The 17,201-nt window shown below is 39.7% G+C and overlaps 2 protein-coding genes across 16 annotated transcripts in view; one reads left to right on the top strand and one right to left on the bottom strand.

Annotated features, from left to right (window-relative positions):
• The window catches only part of REPS1 (RALBP1 associated Eps domain containing 1), a 106,644-nt gene extending 103,629 nt beyond the window's left edge, over positions 1-3,015 (top strand). For all 9 annotated transcript variants that reach the window (XM_077813133.1, XM_077813136.1, XM_077813132.1 and 6 more), the window contains one exon: positions 1,657-3,015. In XM_077813133.1, the coding sequence (XP_077669259.1) occupies positions 1,657-1,725 (69 nt within the window). In that variant the 3' untranslated portion in view covers positions 1,726-3,015. The remainder of the gene's footprint in view (positions 1-1,656) is intronic.
• LOC144262830 (coiled-coil domain-containing protein 28A) overlaps positions 1-17,201 on the bottom strand; it is a 72,925-nt gene that overhangs the window by 5,136 nt on the left and 50,588 nt on the right. For 3 of the 7 annotated variants that reach the window (XM_077813119.1, XM_077813122.1, XM_077813120.1), the window contains 3 exons: positions 12,177-12,265; positions 9,993-10,165; positions 6,345-7,256 (listed from right to left, as the gene is read on the bottom strand). In XM_077813119.1, the coding sequence (XP_077669245.1) occupies positions 7,126-7,256; positions 9,993-10,165; positions 12,177-12,265 (393 nt within the window). In that variant the 3' untranslated portion in view covers positions 6,345-7,125. Of the gene's footprint in view, positions 1-6,344; positions 7,257-9,992; positions 10,166-12,176; positions 12,266-17,201 lie in introns of those variants that run through there. The other 4 variants (XM_077813121.1, XM_077813124.1, XM_077813126.1 and 1 more) reach the window with 4 other exon arrangements.

Raw genomic sequence — 17,201 nt, 5'->3', positions numbered from 1 at the left:
TGTGCGGCAGCCTCCCAGCAGGCTATCAATTTCCAGCAGTTCAGCTGTCCCTCCCCCACTGCCATGTGCTGTTCCTGCCCTCTGCCCTGGAGCTCTTTCTGGGAGCCTCCTGCTTGTTGTCAGGGCTGGGAGTGAAAAGAGGGGTGCTAATGTCGGGGTGTCCCCCTCCCCCCTGCTCCGGCCCCCGGCTTACCCCATCTCCATAGAGCAGGGGGGAGACACAACAGGGCTCAGGACAGAGAGAGATTGCTGGCAGCAGCTGCTGTCTCAACTTGGTGATCTACTTAAAAAGGCAGTGTACTTAGAGTGGGGTCAGCGTAGTTAAAGGGGCAGTGCGCATCTCTCTCACACACGCGCGCGCGCACACACAGTGTCTCTGTCTGCCATGCTGTCTCCGCTCCCTCCATTTTTGCTGCCTTGTAAAGTGTGAGGCTACATTAACAATGAGGGCCCAGCCAATTGCTAGCTCATCATTTAGCAAATAGGCAATCCCTGGGAAATATCCCACCCTCTGACTTCACCACCTCAACCAAGCTTCACGATCATCATTGCTGTGTACAGTATTAAATTGTTGTTTAAAACTTATACTCTGTGTGTGTGTGTGTGTGTGTGTGTGTATATATATATATATAATAAATAAAAACAAAAATTTGGTGAAAAAAAATTTCCTGGAACATAACCCCCCCCCATTTACATTAATTCTTATGGGGAAATTGGATTCACTTAACATTGTTTCGCTTAAAGTTGCATTTTTCAGGAACATAACTACAATGATAAGCAAGGAGTTACTGTATTTGGAAAACTAGCAAAAACACTTAGAAGCGCATTTGTGTTTTTTTTCCTCAGCCTTGAAGGGGGAGGAATCAAATCCTGAAACATGTTAATGAAACTTAAAGCACAAAACACTGATTCATTTCATAAGCATATTATTGAAAAAATAGAGGCACAAAATGTCTGAAATGCAAAAATTGCAGTTCAGTAAATAAATACAAGAAAACAGTCACCAGTCTAACCTAACTAGTTAAATTGCTCACTGTTGTCTTGTGCTTTACCTTTTGAATTTGTCTTTGGATGCCAGTGTACTTTTACCTAATTTATTTTTTCAGCACCTCATCTTAGTTATGAATTTCATACTAAACCAATCCAAATGTGCTAAAATGTTGAATTTATGCTATCCTGGCTAGATAGGAGTGGAAGTCATTTAGAAAACTGACAAGTCTGAATTCAAATCTGTATTATAGTTCTTTAAAGACAGTTGGGATGGGTGAAATTCACTGAAAACAAACTTCAAGTTCATGAAACTTTAACCAAGTGAAATTCTGCCTCACTCTCTTCACCCAATTTTATTTGAAAATTATTTATCATGTGTATAAATTTATGCCTACTTATCCTTGCCTAGTATGTAGGTGGCACAAAAAGGAATGTAGCCTGCTAAATGGCTTTATTTTTGAACAAAGGTCTCATTCAGAGTGTGCAGTATTCACTAGTCGAGGCTCTGATTCAGCTGACGGGAGGGGGTTCTTGTATTCTTTAGAGAACAACTTGAGATGAGGGCCCAAAGCTGATGCTAACATTTACCTTATTTTGATCACAGTAAGAATTTTTTCACAATGTTCTTTCACTTTGGACTATAAATTGAAAATCTTTCCTTTCCAGGATGTTCTTGAAGAGAGAATCTCCCTGGAAGTCCAACTGGAACAGCTTCGACCCTTCTCTCACCTATAAGCCAATTGCCGTTAACTGTGAATTTACTAAATTTGGAAAGGGGGATTGGGTTCAAAGCCTATTGAAAGACCCATTCATTCAGCTCAGTGCGCTCTTTTCAACATTACATTTTGTGATTCTGTTCTGTCCAGTTTGTCCATCTGTGCATTTAAGTATTTTAACTCCAATCCAAAAAATCAGGATAACTTTTTTCCTTGAATGTTATATATCTTGGCACTGCCTCCCCTGCCATTTCCTTGGGAATGCATGATCTTTCTGCTGGAGTTGAGTTTGCACAGTTTCAGTGGCCAAACACTTCAAACTGGAATTAATTACCTAATGGTTTCTATATTTCATGTCAAAGAAAAGGACAGCTCGTCAGTTAACTTTTAACATTAAAGCACACATATACTATAAATGCCTCTTACACTGCAGCATTTGTTTTATTGTATAAAACAGGAAAACTAATCTGGTATGTGAACCAAAATTGATCTCCCAAACCTCCTTTCACAAGTTAGCAAGTGATTCACAATTCCAGAAAGCCTGCCTTTTTTGCAATAAAGTAGCTCCCTCAGGCTGCCACAGAATTTCTTGCAGGCTACCTTGCCATATCATCTAAAATTGGTTATTTCATCTTTGTTTCATATTTTGTGCAGTATGTGACCAGATTGCCAGGTGTTCACATTTTTCCACTCATGATCTTGATTCAGCCGCATGCATATAAATGACCTATGGTACAACTGATACTACACGTAACAGACCTTCCTCGGTCATCCCTTCTGTGAAAAGAATTGGGTGTTAATTCCCAATGTATTGATTGCACATTTCCTGAGCACTACCTGTAAATGCATGCTTCACACATGACCTTTTATTAACAGATCATATCCACCAGTCTTTACTGTAACAGATTGTACTGTCAAGTAATGTGTCAATACCTCTCTGAACTTCTAATTCCCAGCCAAAAAATAAACAGTTTGTTTCTTAGGACTTCTGGGTTACCTTCTGTTACCTTGTCTCCAGGCCTTATTTTTCTGGCATATAGACAGGCTTCACTATTAACAAAAAGTTCCCTGAGTGTATCCTGTTGTTTGGGTTGATGTACTGTATTAGGATATGTTGTATATTGTATGATACACACCTTTTGATCTCATATGTAAATTTGCATTAATTGCTGACTAACAGCAGATAGTCTATTTAATGGCTTCTTCTGGCTGTGGGATCATAGATGTTAAACCGCATGGATGTATCTCAGCAGAATCAGAACTAGCAATTGTGTGATTTTTACACCAATAAAACAGCACAATATTTTAATTTTGTTGATTCATCTTTAACTGGAACTTGTAAAACTCACAAATCTGCAGGAATATATTTTTAAATCTTTTTGATGGCAGTCACAAGGATCAGTAGATCCCTTCGTTCTTCTAGTTTTCAGCTGTTGGCCATCTTGGATTTTCTTGGTAAAGTGAGGCTAGCCTTCATTTATGTTAATATAGCTGCACAAACTGTCTCGTTTCTAGAGTACAAGCATAAGGGATGCAGTGTGGTGCAGTGGCTAAAGCACTGGACTGGGACTCAGATTGGGTTCCATTCCTGGATCTGCCACTCACCTACTGGAAGACCTTTGGTAAGTCGTGTTAACTCTTTGTGCCTTAGCTTCCCCATCTGTAAAATGGGGATAATGATACTGACCTCCTTTGCAAAGCTCTCTGAGATCTATTGATGAAAAGCACTAAGGTAGAATGGATATTATCTTAAATTTATAAATAAACCTAGGTATCCTGTATAAAAGCAGAATGCTGCTACAGTGTAATTCTTGGGTGAAAGAAGGTACTTTCACAGAAATCTAGATAATGTAATTTATTAAAGTACCTTCTGAATGTAATCAAACTAAATGGGTCACAGTTTAGAAGTCATTGACCTTCCCTGCTTCACTGTTGGTTTTAAATTAGTTTCTTAACCATGTTACCAATTGATTATTGAAAAGCACATTTTAAATCAAATTTTCCACAGTTTATGCTATTTACTACTTGCAATTCTGTTTGGACAGTGAAAATAAATGTGTATGTTTCCCTTTCTGATTACTGTACATTGACAGGATACTTGCAGTTTTCAAAAATACTGTGGGGGAATTTTACTACTCTAACACCTGTTCCAGTTATGTTTTTTGAAAATGTCCTGGAAACATTGTTTTCTTTTGTACATATTTTGCAAACTAGCATTCCTTAACATAGAAGTAATGAATTTCACACTGTGAAATGAAAAAAGTGGATCTTTTTATTTGCATGTAGGTGGATTGAGATTTCTATAATGAATAACTTGTTTAAAAAATAAACTGCCTATATAGAAATCACACTTGCACAATATGTTGTCAATTAGTAGATTAAGTGTCAGACTAAATTTAGTGAAATCAGGTATAAGCGAAAAGGAGAAATGCAAGGCAACCCAGAAAAGTTAATAGTCTAAGATCACTTCACCGTTGTAACTAATTATCAAGGAGCTGGGTAACACTGAAAGACCGTATGCTGCACTTTCCAGCTGGGTCCTCTGGTACAATCAAGGAAAATGATTTTTTTAAAAACTTTATGCATGTAATTGTCCATGCAGTTTTGTTTATAAAAGATTTTTTTCAAAAAAAAATCATAAATCAGACATTCAGACCTTTGAATTAAATGTAAAAAAAACTTTTACTCTCAAATCCTGAATGCATGATTGGATCTCAATGTCTCAAATCCTTGCAATGGAATCAACAAAATTGTACATCAAATTAAGAGCTTAATTGCAGTAATGCCACTTTTCTATCTAGGCAGGAGAAATAGGATGACTGTTTTTTTAAAGATTTCTTGTGATTTATTTTGAATGCTCATTATGTGAACTTCAAACCAAATTTTTAATTCAGAAAAAAATCTGAACTATCTAAAGAGCTAGTTTAATTTCTCATCTTCACTACAGTCTTTTGTTTTAAGCACATCATATTACGTGGTGGTCATCAAAAGTTAACTCATCTAAAAAATGTGGGCAGGATTTATTTTCAGTAAAAGGTAATTCTGTCTAATTCCTAGAGGAAATAGGTGGGATGCAAAACATAATTGTTTTAATGTTCCCTCCTCATTCCCTTCTGTCTCCCATTTGTTCTAGCTACCTGTTGCATCTTGTTATAATCCTAGATTGATTCTGAGCTCTTTGGGCCAGAGACTCTCTATTTGTACAGTGCCCAGGAGAATGTGGTTGCAATCTATGATGCTGCTGCGTGCTACTGCAGTGTGAGTAGTTTAGGGAATAAATAGGGGAGGAAGGATAAATGCCGATACAGTTCATACACAAACACTTGTTTGCACACAGTATTTTTCTTCAAACTGTTTGGAAAAACTTACCTTATTACAAAAAGAAAAGGAGGACTTGTGGCACCTTAGAGACTAACCAATTTATTTGAGCATAAGCTTTTGTGAGCTACAGCTCACTTCATCAGATGCATACTGTGGAAACTTATTACAGGCTGCTATAACAAGCAGCATCAATTTCTTGGTCTGATTTTTCTCTTCCCTCTAGCACCTTCCCCCCCCCCCCCCCCCATCTTTTCTCTCTACTAATTTGTCTCTTTTCTTCCACCATTCCGAGTGCTGGAACTGTTGCTTTTTCCCCCTCAATACCCATTCATTGTCCTCTCCCATGTCTGTTTATCTACAAAATAAAATTGAATATGTGAAAAGCCTTTTTTTAAAGGCAGTGCTACATTAAAAAGACTGTCAGTGTAATAAATTATTCTTCCTGCTTTTTCTTGTCCATTTCAAGGGTCCCTCATTTTCATCCCAAAGGCACCGATTCCGTCTTACATGGACTGGATTTTTATCACTTATTACTGAAAAATACATCTGACATCCAGACTAGAGAATTACAAAATGAAGGTTATAAAAAGTTAGTTATACTAAAGGAATGAATCCACAGCATTTTTAAATTTCCTACATGAATAATTTGTCCTTCATTGAGTCTGCCAAACATTCTGTTCTTCATTTGGGCCTTGGTAGGTTGAGATACACTTCTCCTCCCACCTCTATTGTGTGCTCATAAGTCTTATTCGCTAAGGGCTTCTATACCTAGCAAGTTCCTCTGTTGCAAGCCAGGGTGTGATCTATAGTGCACCAGCTTACCCCTCAGTAACGTCCTGCGTGGTCACTGCTACAGTGCAATGAAAGTTCTAGAGTGGTACTGCTCTTTGAGGTAGCAGTAGGCTCAGCCGCCCTTGGGAGTTTCACAGCACTGTGGTAATGTCCATATTGGACGTTCCTGAGCAGCAAGCTGGAACACTGCAGATTCGCACCTTGGCTTGCGGTGCAGTAACTTGCTGTGTAGACAAGCCCTAAAAATAACTTACCAAAATACACTTACAGAAGAATTTGTCTTAATCTGCTTGTTAATAGTAAGCACAAAATCTCATCATTTTACTGAGAAGGAAGTTCTTGAGAAGTATGTTCAAAGCATTGTATGTCCCAACCTTTAATGAACACATTTCTATTCCATGAAAACAAATTGCAAGAATTTCTTGACATTAGATTCTTAAATGTAAGAACAGAGCCAGAACAAATAGTAATTCTAGGGGAAAGATAATGAGCTGTTTGTTCATATAAATTCTAAACGTAACTTACCTATTCTTGTTACTATGGTGCTTAAATACCTTCTACAGCAGTCTTTGCTGGGTGATTTCATTTTCAGCTACAGAGTTATACTTCCAAAAGCTATGTCTTTGTAACATCTAACAACTTATTTTTATTTCCCAGAGCCTGTATACTTTATTATTCATATTGCTGTACTAATTTTTTAGTACAGTTTTCACTCAGTGAGGAATTATGTGAAAATCCAGGACTTTGGTCTTTAATAAAAATTGCAAAAAAGTAAAATGTTTCTATCTCCTTAATGCCCTTTGAAACTATGATATAAGGACTTAATGGGTAGTATATACTGAGAATATACCAGTTAAAATGTCTTGTTACCCATAACCGAACTGTAGTGTTGTCCCCTCGTGCAATCAGTGGAGAAAATCTAAAGCCCTTTTCATAGCAGATTCTCGATGAATTAGCAGCTTTCTTCCGGTTTGTCATACAGTGAAGATCTTTATGAAGGCCATTAAGTCATATTGTGCGGATTTTGCGTTAAGTTCTGAAGACGAAATGAATTGTAGTAGTGTGATCTTTTCAAAAAAGGATCAGTCTTACAGGTCGACAATGAGTGCTGATTCTACTGTAAGTTTCTGCAGTCTGAGGCGCACACACACGATGGTACTCTCTGAGCCACTATCAAAAGGAATGCTAACTTCTTGGTAAGATGCGGAATTTGAGCAAAAGTCCTCAGTAGGAAACTGCACAAAAATCTGTTCACAAATAATTAGTGCGCACTACAGGAGTTGGGCATCTGAAACACTAAGATGAATCAATTCTTTTCAATGCTACAGTTGATTGCCCTTTGTAGTGCAGATAGCCATGTAAATTTATCATCTTCATCCTCTATAGAACAAATCCATTGGCGTTTTGGGCCTTGTAAAATAAATGCATTCTTTATATCTGTTAATGTGTAAAAAAGAAAGAGAAAGGCTTTAGTGTATTAACTGCTCTTGACCAATAGGTTATCTAAGGGATAGGTGATAGTTTCATAGAATCTTGCAAATAAGCTTTACTCTTAAATTCTGACTTCCAATGGTTTAAGGACATAATGAATAGCAAAAAATACTTCTGCTTGTCTGATTTAAGAATATGTAGAGCTGTATCATATGGGAAACCCCTAGAATACAGCCCACAAAGTGAGATCGATATCAGAGGGGAGACACTGGACAGTGTTAAGTCATGTTTTTAGGAATCGTGTTTGCTAAAAGTTTTAAATCTAAGGATATGCTGACTTTCAACCCTACATTCTCCTAAATTGGAGTATAGGCATAGCTCCAGTGAGCTGCACTGGGCTCTCTGAGGGAGTTATGCTAACTTAATCTAGCAATGGATCTGGCCTTCTCTGTTTAAGATTTCTTTTTTTACTCTGTTGGTTGCTTAGGCTCTTGGGGATGGGGAGGAGCAGACAGAAGCTACTAAGCATTTCACCATAGGTGGAGATTGGGAGGGGTATGGGGGGGCATTGCCTCCCCAAACTGGATACATTGCAGAGGTGACACATGGTGGGGAGGGTCAGATTTTTCTCTCCCTTCTATTTGGCCCTGCTTCCTCCATGCGGAGCAATGTTTGGGGGCAGAGGGGTGAGCAGTGATACTAGGCGCTGTGTCCAGGTCAGTTTCCCCACATGGGCTGTGTAAGGGGCGGGCAACAGAGCAGTTCCTGATCCTTCAGCTGGGGGCCATTTCAATTTTACTAGCCCATAAAGTAAGACACTTGTCCCAGAACCACAGGTATCTAGACGTTCTAATAAGCACCAGTAAGACTGTAGCAAGTGAACATAAGATCAGAGCAGCTTCCCAAGGGTCTGTGCAGTGTACACTGACTGTGTCAAGCCCAGGTGAGTGACAGAGTGAACAAGGAAGGTTAAATGTGAGTGGAATGTGCTCAAGCAGATGGGCAAAGCCATGGATTTGTTTGATATGTGCATTGCATGAACTACTTCTTAAGAACTAATTCATTATGGTTGAACGGGGAAAGGATCAAACTTGAATATTTTTTTTTCAGGTACAGGAGTAAAATTCAGTCAAAATGTCCAGATATCTGAAACAGTTATTGAATAATGAAAGCTTTTAGATTGTGTAACGAGAGCAATCCACCTGCTGAGGAGAGCTCAAGGAGGAACAATGGAAGGGTTAGCTCCGATGGGTGCCCTAATTAGTGCTGTGTGAATAACAGATGTTTTGGTTTGCTGGCAATTCTGAAAAATGGAAGGAAAAAAATGTTTTGGGTCAAACTAAAATCAATGTTTTAAAAATGTTCAGTGAATCGAAACCTAAAAAGATTGTTTTGGACCGAATGACGTGTTCTGCTTAAGCCGGAAAAAAAAAATTAAAATGCTTGAATCTCTTTAATTTTTAAATAAAATGAAGTACATTTTCAAAATCATTTTGAATCAAAAAATGAAAATCTTTCTTTCTGAAAATGTCAACAGAACACATCCGTTTTTTCAGAATTTTTTTAGGCTTTGTCATCCAAAACAGTGCAGTGAAAATGACACAAATTCACAATGTTTTGGTGTCACTCAGTTTGTATTTTTTGCAGAAAAAGCATTGGAAAAAACTTCACGCAGCTATAGTCCTAATGGTGGGTCTGTCTCTGAAATCTAAAGCCTCTGGAGCCTCAAGGAGGGAGGGAGGGAGAGAAGGAAAACACAGCTGCAGGGTGCATTCTCCAAACCCTGTTACTCATACTCTTCTGCCTGCTAAATTACAGGAAGACTTTAGGCAAGCTTGTGTTCTGTTCTATATCTCCTTTGCGTTCAGGGTCCCATGAAAAGTCACCAGTCCCTACTGACTGCTGGCAAATACTAGTAATAGTCATTTGGAAGTTAAAGTAAGCGGCCTGGGAGTTAAGCTGATCTACTGCCTTGCACTGTGACAGTGGCAGAATGCAATATTGCTGTCTCCCATTGACATATGCTGGCTTTTGCTTCAGCTCTTGCCCTGCCATGGGTGGATGATGATGATAGCTTCTGGTGTAAGTGATGTTTAATTGTTTAAAACACTGTGTGCACAAGTGTTTTAATCTATATGGGATGTAGAGGGAGGGAAGAAACCATGCAAGGGTAGGTCTGCACTAGAGTTTTTAACTTATTTGCCAATTAACTGAAATTAGTCTGTTTGTACATGGTAGTTGGAACACTTCACAAATGCTTGTTCCAGGATACGCACACTTTTGGTTTACCCTTCACTCTGTGCTTGTGGCTCTTCCACACAAACATGTACAAACTTGTTAGTTAAGTCATTTGGCAATCAAGTGAAATTTAAAAAAAACCAAAAAAACAAAAAAAACTCCAGTGTAGGCAGACCCTAAGCCAGAACTCTGTAATGATCAGAACTGCTCAACATGGGTCTGGGTAAGGGGTGATAATTACCTAAAGTGTAGTGTTAGCTGAACTTCTGTATGGTGATTTAGTCCATCTGCTTTTGGGAAACACTGTAAAGAACTGTAGCTTGGTACCTTACAGCCTTACACCTCACCCACATAAATACAAAGGGCCCATCCTCATACTTACATCAGTTCTTATTTAGGCCAAATTCAACTGCAATAAAACAAACTAACAGCAGATTATAGCCCACAGCATAGAACATTCTAAACTGACATTATTGATCACTGGAGGAACATTATAAAACATACATTTTGAATGTGGAATGTCTTCTACAACAAGCCTGTGAAGAGCTACTGATGCCAAGAACTGGTAAGTTGTTTTTGGGGTCCGTTCAAACGGAATATAAGAGATGCTACGGTTTGAAATAACAAGTGCATCGTTGAAAAGAAAGAGGCTAAGATCGCTGATGTGTTCATAGAGCCTGTCAAAAGGGAAAAAAAATTACTTGCATGCTTAAAACTTTGAAATATGTGGAAATCTAAAGAGGCTTCTGAGCACTAGGGCTTGTCTACACTACCACGCGGGGTCGATCTAAGATACGCAAATTCAGCTACATGAATAGTGTAGCTGACGTCGACGTACTTAGATCTCCTTACCGCGGTGTCTTCACTGCGGTAAGTCAAAAGTTGACGCTCTCCCGTCAACTCCACTTGCTCTTCTCGATCTGGTGGACTGTACTAGATGCGATAAGTCAACTCCCGCTGGATCGATCACTGCCCGTCAGTCCGGCGGGTATTGTAGACAAGCCCCTGGTGTAACTATGTCGGAGTTATTCAATACTGCTACAGTATATTAATATCAGTATGTTTTTCTTGTCTTTCTAAGTAGTGATAATTGTGAAGGGGCCAATAACACAGGGAAGATGATCTGACATTGGAAACAAAAGTGGGGATGATAGAATCTTTAAGTTCTGTATTATATTAATTTACATTGCAAGTAAAATACATGTAGGGCTACAATTACAACTTCGGGTTCTGGTGATATCGAACATTCACGCTTCATTCTCAGCTGGTTATAAGAATCCCTTAAGCTGCAGCTAACAGAGTTGGGGAATACATAACTCTTTTGACAATCCACGGAGGCTTCAAATTTTCTACAGTATTGCTTGCTTCATTCAATTTTGGTTTTTAATTTAAGTTCCTAATGACTTTCAGGTGAACTGAGAATCCAATTAGAACTTCCAGCATTTGGGAAGTGGCTGTTCCTTTATACCAAGTTGTTTGGCTGCTCTGCCTTGTTGACCGTGAAGAGTTGGAGTCGGAGTTGTCCTTTGCCCTGTTTTCAGTAGAATTTTGGCTTCACTACAAGCAGCTTTCTCTTCTCATCAAGCCTGAGTCCTTCTACCTTCTATTCTTGGCACTGCCAGCCTGTTGCAAGTGTTCAAAACGAGGTTTTGAAAAAGAGCTTCTCTCCTATTTATGTGACAACAAACTTGGAAAATTTTAGATCTAATACTACCAGTCTCTTCATTTCAGTACACATTTTTGTGGCTCCTCAGTTCTGGAACTAAGCTATTTAAATTGCATTGTCCCCTCATCCAGGCCAGGTTCTGAACTTTCCTTTAAATGTCTTCTGTTTACATTCTACTCTTAAACATTGTAATTTAGAAGAATTACAAGCGGGAAAATTCTTCTGCAATTCATACATATACAGCTCCAGTCATGTTGCTGTATGATGAAGCAGAAGAAGATTGTTTGTAGGAGACAGGCTCTTACTAAAACACACATCTGAAATAGCAGCAAAAGATGCAGAAAATGACCAGACAAGTGAATTGTTTTTTGTAGACTTTTCTCAGTTTCACACCAGCATGAAAACCTCCTAAATATGGAGCTGATTATTTTTTCTAACTTTTACAGATGATAGAGAGCTGACAGGTTCTGGTTCCTCTGATGGAAATCAAAAATTGAAGCTGGAAACAGTCACATCTAAGTAGTGATATCATCACTCTGGTCAATTAATTTGTCTCCACAGTTGAGACAAAAAAAAGAACCTGTCGGAAGAGATGGGTGCTACCAGATAAAGAAATATGAAGGCAGTTTATTCTTTAGTTACTGTGGCCTTCAGCCATGTAGGCACACTACCTTGGCATGAACCTGATGATTATCCAACTTGAGTATTATCTAATATTTTAATTCAGTGCTGCCTTAGAGCTCATAAAAGGAAAACAAGAAGAATGCAATTTGCTACCCGCTTCCCGCAGGAAGTTGATGGAAGTGGAATATGACCACTTCATGCTAATGACTGATCTCTCCTCAGTGCTCCAGAGGAATATGTAACTCCCCTACTTAATTTCTTTCCACTCCAAAATTTCCTCAGGCACATTGTCAAGGACCTGGGACAGCTTCTTTCCAACTCCAAATTAGCAACCAGTCACCTGTGAGATCTAGTGTTTTATCACTCCCCCTTTGGTATTTTTTAATATATTTGTTTACCTGAATGAAACACAGATTTCCTCAGAACAGCAGCTAAACTGGGATACATCTTGTACTCTAATCAGATACCTGTTGGCTTCTAATAAATTCTGTGGATTAAATATTACAGGATTAAAGAACATGGAAACCAAACTTTGGTTTTAGAGTTTATCCAGATATGCTAATTACAAGATTAAGTCACAACAGACTGACAATGAGAGAATATGGGGTTATTTTTTTGTTTGTTTTTTATTAATCACGCCTCCTTTGTGGCCAGAATTTTGATCTGGGTACTGCCTCTAAAATAGATTAATACTGTCAGATATCGTTTGGTTATTTACCAGATACAGAAAAAAAAAATTCTGCAAATTGTGGCTTCTCCTGAAATACATCTCAGCTGAATTAGACATTGACATGGCTGAGTGAGTCATCACTTGGCTTCCACTTTTTAGCACGTTTAATTAAGCAAATGTTATAGGTAGGACTGGCTAAAAATTTTCTGTCAACTATTTTTCAACAAATTTTGGGGGGGGGTTTTCATGTCTGCTTTCCACAGAAAATCTCAATTTTTCATCAAAAACCCCAAAAACTGAAATACTTTGAGCCCCAAACCAAAATAATTTGGATATCCTGCTGTGGTGCCTCGTGAGACTTGTACTTTGATTTCCTCATATCCCCGTTCTTTTGTATGGGCTGTCCTCCACTGCAGCCTACATCTCCCATGGAATACCTGTGGGACTCCCATGATGTTACCCTCTCCTTACGCCCTGAGGGGAGACTATGGTGTATCATGGGAGATATAGTCCGGCCAAGGAGCTTGGCCTATATAGGAAATTCTTACATGTAAATTTTCATTCTAGGATTCTCCATGTCAGTCACTTTACAGTAGGACATTCCCCATCTCCACATGAACTAGGGGCCGAGCACTTCTTTGGTCTGAGCCTGGGCTACCCCTTAGGAAGAATTCCCCAGGATGATAGCCACCAACGCTGAAAAATGCTAGCTATACTGAAATGTAAAAGTACTGTTCAGCTCAAACCACTTGCAGCAGAACTTCTATGAAATGTAGTATATCCTGGAGGAAACCCCTCTTCCCTTTCAAAGTACTGAACAAGTGGGCAATAGGCAGGGGGAAAAAAAACTAGACATAATGCTGTTCTCCAAACGGGGCATCTGGCTGTCTGGCGTGCAAGATCCTAGAATGAAAATGCACAAGACAGAATTGTCCCTGCCTCAGTCCCCTCTGTCTGTCTTCACAGTGGCATGCAGAAAGCAGCAAGTTATCCCTTGGGAGGAGGAAGGATTCAATTTACCTGTAGAGAAGTGAAAAGGAGCTTAAAGGTTGTTAGAACACCCCATTCAATAACACCAAGCACTGACTCAGCCTGGGTGTGAGGGGATTGACTCCGCAGTGCTTGATAAAGATGGAATATCTTGTAGGAGCTTAACAGACCTCCCTGTTTGATGTGTGACCTCACTGCCCACAAAATTGCAGCTCTTTTCAGAAAATGCATAGTAACTTTGAGGAATTGTAGCTGAGGCTTGTATGCCTCTGCCATATACACCTTTGTTCCTCTGTAGGTTTTGTTCACAACTTACGTATGTACTTCTACTTCTTTAGGATGTTTGGATTCAACTGGGAGGGCAACAATACCACTCCCTATTATCTGAGGAAGACAGTGGTGACATTGGGGATGGAGGCCTGCTTAGTTCACACAACTACCGTGTTTGATAGAACATGGAACTGAAGTTTCATTGAGAATATACCAGTCTCTGAAACCCTTTTGGAGAAGGTGGTGGTGAGCAGGCAAGAGCCTTTCAGTGAAAAGAGAGGCCTGACAACTGTGACTGAACAGTAGTCTTACTCAGACTTGTAGCACACAGATCAAGATCACAACAGGAATCTGCATGTTTTCAGAGGACTGATAAGAGTGGCCGTTCTCCTGAATCTTACGTAAAGATGAGGCGATGTTCTTCTGGGTTTCTGACAGTGCAATATGCTTCTAGTCTCTCTGACCTACGTTTCCAAAATTTGTTGGCTTAGCGCCCTGTGTGTGAGCCTTCTTGTAAAAACATTACTGTGCTATGCTTCAGCCAACTTTGCCCCGATGTCTTCTAACACCAACATCTACTCCTCAGTCACACACATACATCTTGTGATTTTTTTCTTCAGTATTCTAAGGTGATGATCACCCTCCTAGAATGAGTGATACTAGTTGCAGCCTCTGAGGTTTGCAGCTGATGGATTAGGCAGCACTGGATGTTGGGTCAGGATAGGTCCTCACTGCACTATGTTCTATGTTTTTGAAGTTTAAGAGTACGTTCCAGTTACATCTAAATCAGGTCTGAAAGCCAAGATCCGAGATTAATGAGGTGGTGATTACAATCAGTGTGGTCTGTTCCTTTACAATTTTCTTTACCATCTGTACTCGGTGGTTGGAGGGGTGGGGGTGGAGGAATAAAGGCCTTTTAGCCCTTTTGGTGACCACAGACTCCAGTTCCTCATGTACCACCTCTTTTGCTTTTTCCAACTGGACTTGAGGAACCTATTTTCTTTCAAGAGGCTTTCAACCCAGTCTGTGATGCACATAGTGTGCATTCCCTTGATTTTAAGTGTCTTGATGAGCTGGTCAGCCAGGACTTTCCTTTTTTCATGCAGAATCCTGAGGAATAGAGTGAGAGCTTCTTCCCAGGACATGAACAAGGCTGCTTCTCAAAGCAGCGCTGAAGGTTTTCTGCCTTCTTATCAGTTTTATATGCACACCATGTTTCTGAAGAATCATCTGCTGGAAATGGACCATCAAGCTCACTCTTCCATAGCATGAGACAGGTTATATTACTCCATGTCTCCTCCTTGGGCCACACCTCCACAACTCATGTAGAAGTCCAGATATGTTTCCCCCTATATGAAGTCTGGTATCTGTGTATCTGGACCTGATATCAACTAGTTGTTAAATAATATTGAGAACGAGTTCACCAAGAGATCTAGTACTGATCTGGATCAAGATCTTCATATACTAATTTGCTTCCAGACAGCAATTGCAACAAAGAAAGAATTGTGCTGGGTATTCGTGAGACCAATTAGCTCAGTAGTTGAGTCAGAAACTTTGTTGTCTCTGATTTTTCCAAGCACCTCTCCTATTTTCTCCTGTCTCTCTTCTGAAATAAAGATTGCCTTGGATGATAGCTTAAATGTTGGAGTTTTGTGATGGCTGTAATTGGCCTTTCCACTTGTTCACACAGACCTGTTTAGTGATTGCTGCTGGGCCTTGTATAACCTGCTGATGTTGTTGGAGCAGGGTATACATGGAGAGAGATGATATGGCATTTGTGAATGCCTCTGGAGAAGTTACAAGTCCAAAAAGGAAGTACTCTGTATTTATCTCCTTATGGACTTGAGGTTTTAAGTAGACTGCATGCCATTGTTGCTCTTTGTACTACAAAGAATCTTGTACCCACACCAAAATGTTTCCGTGGCACTGGTTCTATCATTCCAATGTATATGGACTATTATGTACTTAATTTTCTGATGCTGCAAGGGATCTTGTTAAGGTTGGTTTATTTTAATTTACTATGGGGAAAGGAAAAATTTGTGCTGGGGACAGTGAGTAATTTTTAATGCATAGCCTTCCCTGACTATCTTAAGCACCCATTTTCTGAGGTGGTCCATTCCCAGATGCGGGACTACTCTGAAGTGTACCTCTAGGGTGGGTGGGGTATATGCCCAGGCTTGGGAAATGCCAAAAATTAGAAGCTCTTGGGGTTAGATTGTTTTGCAGAGAATCCCAGCCTTGGTCTTCCAAGTCTTAGGAAAGATAACAATGGTCTAATCTTGTAATTTCTACACTGGAACCTGGAGGAGCAGAGGTTTCAAAGAGAACACCTGCTGATATAAGGTAGTATCATGGTTAAAGGCAGTTACTCCTCTGTCCCCTTCCTGGTGTCTCTGAATTCATTCCCTCAGGTGTCGGGCATTGTGCCTTTACCTACCCTGGAGTGGAATTCCACACTTCTCCGGTTCTTAGGCTGGCCCTGGGGCTACTATATCCTGTGTATCCATTGTTCTTACCCAGCAGGTTCAACTGGGTTCAGCACCTGCAGTTCTTTCCTTTGGTAGTACATGACCAATAGTATATAGTGACCAAATTCCCCCAACCCCCTTAAAACCAACATATTGTTTGTTGTAAGGGTAGGAACAAGAGGATTTTAAAACTGTCTACAGGTATGTCTCTTAATTATAGGCTTTTTTTTTTCTGATAGTAATCTGGGCAGGGCTAACTTCTTGAGACACCTCAGTCATGTTTCCCCCAAACTCCTCCCTCTCTTGAGTCTTTCATTGTAAACCTGACAGTTCTTTTGATCTTCTGGTTTCCAGGCTTTACCTGTCCTAGCATTGTCTCTTAACAACTATGAAGTGTTTGCTGAGACATGTCTTATCTTGAGTCGTCATTCTTCCCTTCCTGCTTTTTCCCTTACAGACACTATATTAAACTAAACAAATATATTCATAAAACAAACACCCCACTAACCAGGTCAATATACTATATTTATAAATCATTACAGAGCAGCTCCAATTCTCTCACAGGTACTTTGAAGACTGAGCCTAGACCTCCCCAAGGAGAGGCTGCAGCCAATACTCAAGTCTGAGGCGGCTGTATCTGAGTTCAGTATGAGTGATTATCTTATTCTCTTGTCTGTGGGTTTGGCTGTCTGAGAAAAATCCCTCAGCTGGTATGACTATGCCTTTTACTAAGGAGGCCACAGCAGGCTGAACCTCGGACAAAGTAATGAAGACTTCTAGTCTGTAAATACAAGTAGGTCTTGATAAGGAATTCCCAATCCACCTTAATCACACCCTCATAAACCAGATGAGGAAGAATTACACAGCTTTCCCTCAGCTTTGCAAGGTTTTTTTTGGTGGTGGTGGTGGTGCTGCTTCATTTTCTAAAAACACCAAGACCTATGAAGTCAAAGCGCCCTTTGTACTCAATTCTGGGAAGCATAATTGACTGAGATTTCTTGCTTAAAACCCCAGTTTTAGAGATT

This window comes from Eretmochelys imbricata, chromosome 3, assembly GCF_965152235.1.
Source record: "Eretmochelys imbricata isolate rEreImb1 chromosome 3, rEreImb1.hap1, whole genome shotgun sequence".
Taxonomy (NCBI): Eukaryota; Metazoa; Chordata; order Testudines; family Cheloniidae; genus Eretmochelys; species Eretmochelys imbricata.
The sequence above is the reverse complement of the archived record's forward strand: the minus strand, read 5'-3'. Positions and strand labels throughout refer to the sequence as shown.